The 12,331-nt window shown below is 29.9% G+C and overlaps 1 protein-coding gene and 3 long non-coding RNA genes across 4 annotated transcripts; 3 read left to right on the top strand and 1 right to left on the bottom strand.

The window, feature by feature from the left end:
- The first annotated feature begins 516 nt into the window (after nucleotides 1-516).
- LOC134830526 (uncharacterized) lies at nucleotides 517-5,069 on the top strand. Its single transcript, XR_010161972.1, has 3 exons — nucleotides 517-616; nucleotides 1,785-1,899; nucleotides 4,880-5,069. It is a non-coding gene; the product is annotated as an uncharacterized LOC134830526 (long non-coding RNA).
- On the bottom strand, nucleotides 2,634-4,470 carry LOC134838190 (uncharacterized). The gene is made up of 4 exons (XR_010162345.1): nucleotides 4,333-4,470; nucleotides 3,431-3,917; nucleotides 2,918-3,371; nucleotides 2,634-2,854 (listed from the first exon to the last, which is right to left on the bottom strand). It is a non-coding gene; the product is annotated as an uncharacterized LOC134838190 (long non-coding RNA).
- A 449-nt stretch (nucleotides 5,070-5,518) lies between the features above and the next one.
- Nucleotides 5,519-6,840, top strand: LOC134837378 (phospholipase B1, membrane-associated-like). The gene is made up of 3 exons (XM_063852748.1): nucleotides 5,519-5,930; nucleotides 6,034-6,557; nucleotides 6,619-6,840. The coding sequence occupies exons 1-3, from the start codon at nucleotides 5,519-5,521 to the stop codon at nucleotides 6,838-6,840; spliced, it is 1,158 nt and encodes a 385-aa protein (XP_063708818.1).
- Nucleotides 6,841-8,660: 1,820 nt separating this feature from the next.
- On the top strand, nucleotides 8,661-10,081 carry LOC134838092 (uncharacterized). Its single transcript, XR_010162343.1, has 3 exons — nucleotides 8,661-9,037; nucleotides 9,095-9,874; nucleotides 9,930-10,081. It is a non-coding gene; the product is annotated as an uncharacterized LOC134838092 (long non-coding RNA).
- The last annotated feature ends 2,250 nt before the right edge of the window (nucleotides 10,082-12,331 follow it).

Raw genomic sequence — 12,331 nt, forward strand, 5'->3', positions numbered from 1 at the left:
GTAAGCAAACACAAAGCATAATTTTCATCGATGTAAAGGTTTAGCTTTACTTTTATGTTTCTCGTAACCTTCATCGCCGGGACAAAATACTTTTGGACAACAATTGGGATATTCCTTGGTTAAGTCTTCGTATTTAAAGCAAGATTCTTGTGTTTCGAAAAATTAGTTAGAAAAAATTATTTAAAAATTTTATTTTTTACCTTTTTGTTTTTCGAAGAAGGTGTCCTTCAGGAGTCGTAGAGTAAACATATTTTATACAATTATTAGCATTGATAAAGCCAAAAAGAAGCAAAATTGCGAAGACTAATTTAAATTTTAATTGTCAAAAATAGACTAAATTGTTTAACAAAAAATATCTTATCAAAATTTACAATTTTTTACTTGAGTAAGACTTGATTATATATATGTTTTAAAAAAAATATTGTAAAACAGAAAAAAATCAAAAATATTATTTTACTAAATTTTGCTCTTTTTTATATAAAAAAATATTTAATTAAATTTTATAAAAATTAATTTTTAGGTTTATTTTCTTCGAAGCCCTCATCGCCGGGACAGAATGACTTTGGACAGCATTCGGGATACTCTTTCGCCTTATCTTGAATTATGTAACATGGCGGTAAGATTTCAAAATTCGCACAACTATAAAAATAAACGAAGATATTCAAAGAAATTTGTCGAAAATTTTAAAGGAATTCTTACAATTGAGTGTCACAAACCATGCCTCCTTCTGTAGTACTATGACATACTTCTTTTTTACACTCATCAGCTTTTACAATAACGCTGAGGAACAATATTACAAAGACAAAAATATATTTTGATGCGATCATTTTGACTTTTCAAAATAGACTGACGAGAGATTCTTTCAGCTTATCAAAAATTATGTTTTTGTATGAAAATTTAATTTGATGATTTTTATTTGTGCCAATTTATTTTTAAGGGTTATATAATATATAAATCCTTCTTCCGGGCATATTGAAATTAATCAGTCTATATATCCAAATATTTACGATTTTGAGTAAAAATATTTCCTTTAAATTAGTTGATTTTGTAAAATTTTAGAAAACTGAATCTTAGTCGCTGGACCGTTTTTAAAGCAAATTAATCTTTTGGCTCAACGTATTCCTCATCTCCAGGACATACAGAATAAGGACAGCCATCTTTGTATTTTTTGTAACATTTTGAGCCAGGTGGATGAGCGAACTCAGCACATCTATGAAAATTCATCCTTTAAATAACTTGAATATGTAAAAAAAAAATTAAGTACTTTACCCCACACTAGAAATAGAACAAGACTGCGAGCCATCTTCGTTTGTAATGCAAGAAGCAAAAATTCCACTAAGGAATAATATTAAAAACAAGCAAATGTATTTTAAAGCGATCATCTTGACTTTTAAAATTGAACTGACTTAGTTTTTAATTCTGTTTTGCTTTTATAGTGGGCTGATGATTGCATTTCCAGACAATTTCAATAAAAAAATAATAAAAAATTCAGGTTTTTTAGGAATCTTATGATAACTATAAAATATTAAAATTATTACTAAAAAATAGTTACTCACTGTTTGAGGGTCAGTAAGTCTGGTATTGTTAGCAATTAATGCTAGATGCACCAAAGTAAAAAGAACGTATGAGCGAGGTGTATGAATGTCAGATTTTATGAAAAATTTATGATGTAATGGTCAATAAAAACTGTTTTAGAAAAAAAATAAATTAAAATTAAAAAAAAAATTTTTTTCAGGAAATTTGTAAATAAATAAATAAATTAATGTGTATTTTCTCCTTCATAGCCGTCGTCTCCAGGACAGAATGATTTGGGACAACATGCAGGATATTCCTTTGTCAAGTCCTCTTTCAAGTAACAAGGCGCACGAACTTTCTTTTGACCACAACTGTCCAAAAAATGTAAGAAAATTTCAAACATTTTTTTCAATATTGGTTTTTAGGACAATCTTACGTCTTTCCACGACAAGTTTCAGTTCCATCTTCATGTTTTTCGCAAATATATTGCACACAGGGATCAGGACAAATTATTCCAGTGAGGAACAAAATAACTAACAAACAAATGAATTTCAATGCGATCATTGTAGCTTTTTAAATAAGACTGACGAGATTTTTTCAACTTATCAATAATTATGTTTTTGAGAATTTAATTTGATAATTTTTTGTTTGTGCCAATTTTTTTATTTAACTTTTGAACTCATAATCCTTCACGGATATTTTGACAGAATAATTCAATATAAAAAAATTTGTTCATTTTTTTTAATGTCAACATGAACAATTTTATTTCTCTTAATAGCATACGCTAAATAATAAATTTCTTTTAATTACGTTAAATATTCAATAATCAAATATTTTAATTTTTTAATCTCTAATAATTTAAATCGATCATTTAATTTTTATTTTTTGTTTAATTTTGATTTAAATTTTTTTTACATTTTTTTAAAAATATTTTCAAAAAAAAATGTTGATTGGTTTAAAAAAATATAAAACAAAAACTAAAGAGTTAGGATGTTCTGTTTAAACCTATATTTAAAAAAAAATAACAAGAAGTTGGTTTATGTACAATTTTGAGCAAATATATCACCTTTGAATTTTAAAACATGTTAAAAATTATAGAAAAATTCTTATACTTTAATTTTTTGGACTGACAAACAAACATCAAATTGACAAAGTAAAATATTTTATTTCATTTTAATCAATTCGTTAAGCAATTATTAAAACTAATCAATGTTTTGGCTCAACGTATTCTTTATCTCCAGGACATACAGAATAACTACAGCACTTAGGATACTCCAAATTTGGATCTCCATCTTTTTTGTAACATTTTGATCCAGGAGGTAATTGGAATTCACCACATCTGGGAATAAAAATTCATTTTTTAAGAAAAACTTTCATATTTAAAAAAAATTAAATACTTTACCCCGAACCAGAACAAGACTCCGAGCCATCCTCATTTTTAACGCAAGTATATGTTCCACAACCAAAAACCCCACTGAGGAATAAAATCAAAAACAAGCAAATGTATTTCAATGCGATCATCTTGACTTTCAAAATTGAACTGACTTAGTTTTTAATTCTGTTTTGCTTTTATAATTTGCTTATCAAAACGCATTTCCAGTGAATTTCAATAAAAAAAAAATAATCAACATTTCAGGTTTTTTTTAGGAATCTTACGATGACTATAAAATTTAAATTTTAATTCAAAATATTAATTTATTTTCAGGCATTTAGACAAAATTAGTTTTAATTAATGTTTATTTCCTCCTTCATAGCCGTCATCTCCGGGACAGAATGCTTTGGGACAACATTCAGGATATTCTTTTGTCAAATCTTCTTTCAAGTAACAAGGCGGTAGAACTGCCATTTGACCACAACTAATGAAAAATTTAAGTTTCTTATATTTTTTTCAATTTTTAATATGTATTGAACTTACGCCTTTCCATGACAAGTTTTAGTTCCATCTTCATGTGTTTCGCAAATATGTTGCACACAGGGATCAGGACAAATTATTCCACTGAGGAACAAAATAACTAACAAACAAATGTATTTCAATGCGATCATCTTGATTTTTCAAAATAAACTAATGATTTGTTTTGACGGCTCTCTCAATTTATAGCAAATACATAGAAATTAATTTCTCTTCTTTGAAATTTGAAGAGAAGTTTCTTATCAAATAATTTTTTAAAATGTAAAACATGACCTTTTTGAAAATGAGATTAAAATATGGAGCAAAATTTAGTTCATTTTTAGAATTAAAATCAAAATAAAAGTTTTATTAAGCTTTTTTTCGATGTTTGGGTTCGACATAATCTGCATCTCCAGGACACACAGCTTGAGGACAGCAATCAGGATATTGCATAGTCGGATCTCCCTCTTTTGTGTAACATTTTGATTCAGCTCGCAAAGTGAACTTTACACAACTAAAAAAAATTATTAAAATTAATAAATTTAATGTAATTTAATTTAATATAAATATTTATTTATTTATTTGTCAAAAAATAATTTTTTTTATAGGGGAAAAGCCATCTAAATACATTTAGAAAAATTATCCCAAATTTTCAAACAATTAAATAATTTTTATATGTTGGTCAGCACCAAAAAGCCGCCGCCATCTGCTCCTTTACTGTTATCCAGTTGGGCTGGCTTCCCGTTTCCCATAACATTTGACTTCCGTTCATTCAATTGGATTCTCCCAAGAGAAAGTAAAAACCCACAGAATGGAAGACATTGAGACGGCATAAAAACCCCTATAACTAAAATTATTCCTATATATTTATTACTTAATACAATTTTTAATAATAAATTTATTAAATTTTTATATTAAATAAATCTTACCCCAAAGTAGAACAATTTTGCGTTCCATCATCTTCATTCACGCAACTGATGACTTTACATGAGTTTTCGGCAACAATTCCATTAAATAATAAAATTAAAATTAAACAAATGTACTTTAATGTGATCATTTTGACTCGCCAAATCAGACTACTTTACATGACAAATAAATTATCAAAATTTTATATCACTATTAGCTGCTTATATCAAAATCCGTGACCTTTATTGAATTGATAGATTAAAATTGTAGAACACTTTTTATTTTTTTTTTTTCGCAGATTTTCTTTGATTTAATATTCATTTGATTTTATTTAAAATTTGTATTTTTTTGTGTCATTTTTATTATTTTTTTATTTAAATTTTTCAATCATTAAAAAAATTATATTTTTAATTTTAATAATTTTTGTTAAAATATTTTTAATATTGACATTCACTTTCAATTGACAAAAATTAATTTTTTAAACGAATTTTTTTTCAAAATTTTTAATATTAAATATTTTTGATGTTTATTTTAAAAATTTTTTTTTTTGTCTTAATTATTTATTTTCAGGACAAACTCCTCTAGGACAACATGCCGGAAAAGCCTTAAAAAGCTGTTCGACAACGTAACATGGAGGAACTGCCAAAACCTCAGTGCATCTAAATAATTTTTTTTTATAAAAATACAAATCAAATAAATTTTTCATCACTCACCGTTCCTTAGAACAATTACAATTCTGGTTGCAAGTTACTTGCGCACATTCACCTTTTACTGGCGAAACACCTTTCGAATAAAAATGATCTTCAAACTTGCATTTGTCTCTTTTGAGTCGCTCAAGTTCCTCCAACAAATCATTAAATTTCGACGAAGCAGCGAAACTCACGCAGAGCAAAACAAAAAACAACAAAACTCTTCTCCGGAACATTTTTACAGTGCAATGAGTCCAAAAAAAAACGAATTCAGATTGTTATGAAATTTCGTCGTTGTTTTGCTCAGTGATAACCAAGTCACTCAATCTCTCGAAAAAAAAAATTAAATTGACATCATTCGTCGAACAAAATGACTCATGATGTCTTGTACTTGAACTAGTAAAAAGTGTGGTAATTTAAATAAAATTATCATGTCTTTTCAGGCAGAACATCTTGGTCACATGCATCTTCCAACATTACGCCGTCACGTTAGTTTGATCGACAAGTTCAGAGCATAAAGATGCACAAAAGTCTCATTTTCATCGGAATTTTTCTCGTCTCACCGATTTTTTGTGATGTCGATTTATCGTCCGATAAATTTACGAATCTCAAGTCTTACGCGAAGATTCCTGCGGTATTTTGGCGCGCTTTGGTTCATGTCCAGCAATTGTGGTTGAACATGAATTCCCGACGTCGCATCAGTAGTGAATCAGGTGCAAATCTCTTGGAGCCCTTTCCCGATAATTTTTCGTTTCCATGTGATACGAAAGAGGGCAGAAGCCAAAAACGTCCCACTTCGGTGCACAAATTGCGTCCCGGTGACATCGACATCATTGGCGCGATTGGAGATTCGTTGACGACAGCTTCGGGGGCACTCAGTTCTCGATTGGGACACATGTTCACGGAAAATCGAGGACTTGCATGGAACATCGGTGGGCAATGGACTTGGAGGAATTCAACGACGCTCCCAAATATCCTCAAAGAATTCAATCCGAACCTCATCGGATATTCCGTGAACGATTCCTTCACTTATAGCCCTGGGAGTGGGTTTCAATACGGCAGAAATTGGCGCTATAACGTTCGATTTGCCGGGAATGGCTCAAGTACTGGTTGAGCGAATGAAGAAGGATCCACGTGTGAATTTCGAAAAGGATTGGAAAATGGTCACGATCGCCATTGGAGCGAACGATATATGCTCGTACGTGTGTTCTTTGGATGATCCGAATACTTTACCAGAGAAGCATGGTAAAAATTTGCTAGAGACTTTGAGATATTTTAAGCAAAATTTACCAAGAGCTTTCATAAATGTCGTTTCAAAGCCAAAAGTGAGCGTTTTATTGGATTATCGAGAAAAGTCACCAAAGTGTGAAATATTACAATTGGGAATGTGTTCATGTTTTTCGGGATTATTCTTCAATGCGACAGCTGAAACCCGAAAATGGTTCAATGAAATTGAAGATAGGTACATAAAAGTTGAACAAGAAGTTGCCAAGTCGAATGAATTTCGTGGACTACAAGATTTTGCAGTGGTTTATCAACCATTTGGTCTTAATACCTCGGTAAATTTTAATTTTCTCTTCAATATTTAACAAATTTTTACCAAAAATTTTAATTTTTTAGCTCAACATCGATGGAAATGGCGATGATCGAGCCCTTTTAGGCTACGATTGCTTTCACATCAGTCAAAAAGGTCACAGTTACAGCGGAATATCACTCTGGAACAACCTTCTTCAAGCTGAACAAGACAAACAAACATCTTGGAATTCGCCACACAAACAATTCATCTGTCCTTCCGTCAAACATCCTTACCTCTACACGTACGAGGTCACACATCACCGATGATACTCAAAGATTACACATTTAGATCATCATCGTTATTGTAATTGTTCATAAACAACGAAAAAAAAATCGATATTGCTCAAAACTGGTTTCGACATGACAATGCAAGAAAAATTACAGTTATTACTTGAGTTTATTCAGTGAACCGATTAAAACTAATTGTTGCATGTTAAAAAATTTGTCTCAATATCTCGTACACATTTCGTAGTGATCACCATTAGTGCAACCTTGACCATTAATGATCCATCCAACAATTATTTCACGTACAATAAATCACTAAAAATTTACTTTTTTTACGTCAAAATCATGTAAATCTGGTCAAGGTCGTACCTTTTCCTCATTCGTTTTTTTTACCTTTTTTTTTAGCGAAATTTCTTCTACGTCATGCGTGTCGTCAGTCGCACGTGTTAAAAAGTAATCAAGTATGAGATCAACGCATCGCAGTCACGCACTTTTTTTCAATGGCAAGTTTAAGTGCTCATTGTGCGTAAAATGATCGTGTAAATAGCTGCAGGTGCGAATTGCTGTTTATTTTTTTTTTTTAGTGAATGGATTTTTTTTTCTTCAACCGAAACAAAATGTTTGTTTTGACTAATTTTTTTTAGTGTTTTGGTAAGTTTATTTTTAAACCGGCGCCGGCTGCGACGATCAAAACATGTTTGACCTAAAAACATATTTATTTTCTGCATATTTTGAGATCACGTTTTATCGGAGACTCATAAAAAATTGCATATCATGGTTAAAAATCAACGTGAATCTGTTACATATAAAGATGAGTTTAATGACATGGGGACAAACAACAGAGATGTTCAACTGAAAATTTTTATAAAATGGTTAAAAGTTAAAAAAGGTAAGTTTTTTTTGTTTTTTAATATTTTTCTTTATTTTATTGTTAAAATTATTTTTTTACAATTTTTTAAACATTCGATTCCTAATCACATACATTTATGTTGCAGTAAAAAATTTGGAACTAGAAAAAAAATAAATTCCGAATTCTCAAAAATATTTTGAAGAATTCATTATATCAGTATTTGTCCTAACTGGTAATTACGATGGCTCATATGACATGTTATAAATAACGAAATCATTGTGACTTCAATTGCAGTTATTCAGATTATTATAACGGAGATATTTTCCGAATTTTCAAAATTAAATTTGAAAAATTCTTTTTTAAATTATCGAAACGTTTGCCTTTATTGATAATGGATCAACTATTGACTTAATTTAAATAAATTAAGTTCCGAACCCTCAAAAAAATTTGAAGAGCTCAAGTTGCTGCATTCTTTATGAATGTCGAGCTTAGAATGAGATTATTTCCAATACGTGCCAGTATTTATATGAATTTAAATGAGACCAGAGTGATTGTTATGAATCACCAACTGGAATTTATGGTCTCTTGTCAGCTCAGAAGATTTGTCATTTCATCTATTTTCTATTTTATAAATGCTAATTTAAAAAAAAACCCAAATTGGCATACATAAAAAAATAAGACTCATATTTAGTTAAATCTTAGTCAAAGTAAATTTTCTATGAACTTCAGAAATTCAGTGTGAACCTCCCTGACATCCCTCTCTTTATTTCAAAATCAATTTCCTCTCCCATCGATCACTGATTCCCATTATCTTTAAACACGAAAACACTCGTAATCTCTTGCACACATTTTCTACACAGAACCCTGACCGCAAACGCAGGTCATCCACATGCTTACAAAAAATATAAATAAAGTAATCAAAGTTCGCATACAACCGAAAATCCACACGTTACACTTCTCGTGTCAGTTTAACACAAGAAAAAAAAAATCCAGAGCATAGAGACATCATCATCAATGACGACGACGACGACGCGACAACAGCAGCAACGACACGAAGTATTGATAACACATCATAATAAACACTATAAAAGAGTTTATTTTTTTGGAGAAAAAATGTGACGACGACAACGAGAGACGGTTAGTAATTGGAAAAATGTCTTCAAAGCAGGAGCTCTTTTGCGCATCACTCGGATTATTTCTTATAATTTTATTCGCACACACGATCGCACATACAAATGCATCGCAAGCGATATTGCAGGCGAGAAATCATCCAACGAACAAAGAATTGTGCGTTTTCGAAGACGAAACCTACAAAATTGGAAAATCTCCCATAAAAGGAGAATGCGGCATAATTGAGTGTTCAGAGAGCTGCTTCTGTTATTTCACTGGGTGAGTAAAAATAATTAAAAATCACAAAAAAAATGTGAAATATTGAAAAATTCTCAGATGTGGAGCAGTTGGTGTGAGGCCTCCGTGCTACACAATTGAGGAAAAGGAAAAACCATATCCAGATTGTTGTCCACAACCAGTATGCCCATCGGAAAATGCACTGCGATAAACACACAAAAATAGTATTAAGGTGTTAAATTAAGCAAAAAAAATGTCATAAAAAATTAGTGGCGCCACGGCGCTTTATAAGCAAAAAATATAAAAGTAAACAAATATATCAAGGAGGAATTTTAAATGTTATTATTTAAATAAAAGAAAAAAATGTTAAAAACACAAAAATAATTTTATAGTGAAGAAAATAAACAAACAAACAAAAACAAAGAAGAAGAAGAGGAACAAAGTCGATAATTATCGTTATATTTTTAGAACAAACCACTGTCGATGACGTATTTTCCGTATGGGGAATTTTTTGGAAGTGCCAAAAGTCAATAAATTTTTTTGAATTTTTAATTTTTTTGTTGCAAAAAGAGCAATTTATTGCATGAAATTTTTCGTATAAATTAGATCTGGTCCAAAATTTGCACATTAGTTCATTAGCGAAATGCGTCTCATCAACAAGAATTTTATTATTTTTGCCATTCTGATCTGGTTGGAAGCGGTTTTGGGTGCTAAAAAGGCATCTGACGTGACAGTGGTGCCAGTTTTTGCAGAAAAAAGTGCCACACGACCGAACGAGTGTCAATCGGGTGACGTATTCTTCAAAATTGGCAAAGAACAGTTAAAAACCGGATGTGGCATTGTTCATTGCAAAGAAGATTGTAAATGTGGCATTTTTGGGTAAGAATTTTTTTTATGTAAATTTTTTTTTTTTGTAACTAAAAAAAAAATTTAGATGTCCAAGAACGAGTCTCAGGAAAGGGTGCGAATATGTAGTGAGCAAAACGAAGAAATTCTATCCGGAATGTTGTCCTAGGCCATCGTGTTAACAAGAGATGATGTCGATGTTAATTAATGTAAATAACATAATTTAAGATTCGAATAAAAATTCGCGATTCTGACGTATTTTTGTTGAATCTCTCATTCTCTAGTCTTCCGTTCGATAGTTTTTGTTTTATGTAACCACTGTAAAAATAGAAAAACGATCGATAAATCTCGAGATTTATTCGATAAACAAATAAAATGACGTGGAGATCCCGAACGATGATGATTCTTTCCTGGAATTTAACTAAGCTGCTGCTGAAATTTTTTTTTTTATTGAAAAGATTATTTTTTTTAACGAGTCTCGTCTCCTGTTCTATCAACGTACAGAAAAATTCGCGATAATCCTCTCAAATATTTATTTATAAACATTTTTAAACGAGTTTTCGATGTCGTTTCTCTTGTGCTTTACTTTCTTTTCGCCATCAATGTGTATCAAAGACGCACGCACACACATACGGATATCAATAAAAGTTCGTCGTTTCCCACAAATTAAAATCAGTCACTCACAAAATGTCGTGCAAGAAGGAACTTTTGGATTTTTGCGGCGTATTTTTATCAGTTATCGCCGTTCTTTGTTTGGTCACGCCACACGTTGATGCGGCAGTTGGCGTTTTCAAAGGTCAAGTTGATCCGTTGCGAAAAGGATGCCAATTTGGCGAGGAATTTTTCATGTTTGGACGATCGCAGGCAAAGGGTTTTTGCGGACAAGTAGCTTGCGATGACAATTGCCAGTGTTTTGTGTATAGGTAAGTTGTTTTTTTGAAACGGAATTTGAGTCGCAGACAAAAATGACATAAAAATATTTAATGTTTTTGCATTTTTAATTAGTTGTGATTTTGGTGAAGCGGAACCACCGTGCTATACAGTGCAAGAAAAGGAAGCTTTTTATCCAGATTGCTGTCCTCGAGGAATTTGCCCGTGGTCAGAATCGTCCGGCGAGAATTTCCTGTGATTTTGATGAATTTGAAAATTATTTTTAAGTTAGTGTTAAAAGTGATATAAATTATTTTAAAAATTTATAAAAATTATATTAAACTTACCAGAAAAAAAAATATATAAAAAAAAACAAAATTTATAGAAATTAAATTTATTTTCTTCTTACAAAAAAAAAAAATCTTCACAAATAATTTACCACTCAACTATATTAATGTTAAAATTAGTAAATCATAATTTTTGTTTAGAAACTATTTAGCTTTCAACTCTCATACTTCTTCTCAGTAATAAATGCTAATTTTCATATTTATCTTAATGTCAAACGTCGCGCCAAACTGTCGTCGTTACAACAAAAATTTGCATAAATTTTAAATTTTTTGATAATTTTTTTTTAATTTTATTAATTGATTATTCTATTAAACCTAATAAAAATGGTAACTTTGAATAACTCATAAAATTGAATCAAAAAAAGTTAGAAACTAAGAGTTATTAGAAGGAAAAAAATTAAATTGACAATAATTGAGCAAATTCGTTAAAAAAAACTCAATTATTAATTTTTTTTAATCGTAATTATATGGCAGATAATTATTTTTTTATTTTTTTTTTGTATTTCATTGCTAAGTTTTAAGTTTTAATGCAATTGAAGGTTTTTCCTTATGCAAAAAAAAATGTCACAATTTTTGCTAAAATCTTTAAGTTGAAGACCTAAAAACGAAATGACCTCATAAATTATTAAAAATTTTATTTTTGCAAAATTATTCTAGCTGTCATATTTTTAAGTGACAAAATTATTTTATTGACTTACGTGATAATTTAAAAAAAAAAATGAGGAAGCGCTGAATTTTTATTGCATAAAAGCCACAAAAATTCGATGATAACTTGACATACTTTTTGATCGCATAACTTTCTGCAATGTGCATTATCTTATTATCACGTAAATAAAATGTTGTTTTATTAGCTGCAATTATATTTCTGTCATTTAACATTTTTTTTAACAACTGAAAAGTAGATAAATAAAAAAATGCCACTAGTACTCGAATTACAACAGCAATTTGTTAATAATAAAAAATAATCGTTCATAAATTTATCGCTTGGACAATCATCAAGTACCTCATTTGTCAAGCAGTTCATAAAATTTAATTGTGACAAAATTTGGCTTTTTTATAGTTTTTGTTGAATAACTGAGGAATTTAACTTAGTTTTAAAATTTTTGAGTGAAAATTTTAGCTGAAAAGAACCCTTTTTGTCTAAATTTAATTCTTAATGAAAAACGCTTAATAACTTATTTAAAAGCAAAAATAAATTAATATAAGGTAGTTTTACGTACTAAAAAAATTATTTCATAGTGAATGTCGAGCAAAAACCTTTTTTTACAGAATT

This window comes from Culicoides brevitarsis, chromosome 1, assembly GCF_036172545.1.
Source record: "Culicoides brevitarsis isolate CSIRO-B50_1 chromosome 1, AGI_CSIRO_Cbre_v1, whole genome shotgun sequence".
In the NCBI taxonomy this organism is placed as follows: domain Eukaryota; kingdom Metazoa; phylum Arthropoda; class Insecta; order Diptera; family Ceratopogonidae; genus Culicoides; species Culicoides brevitarsis.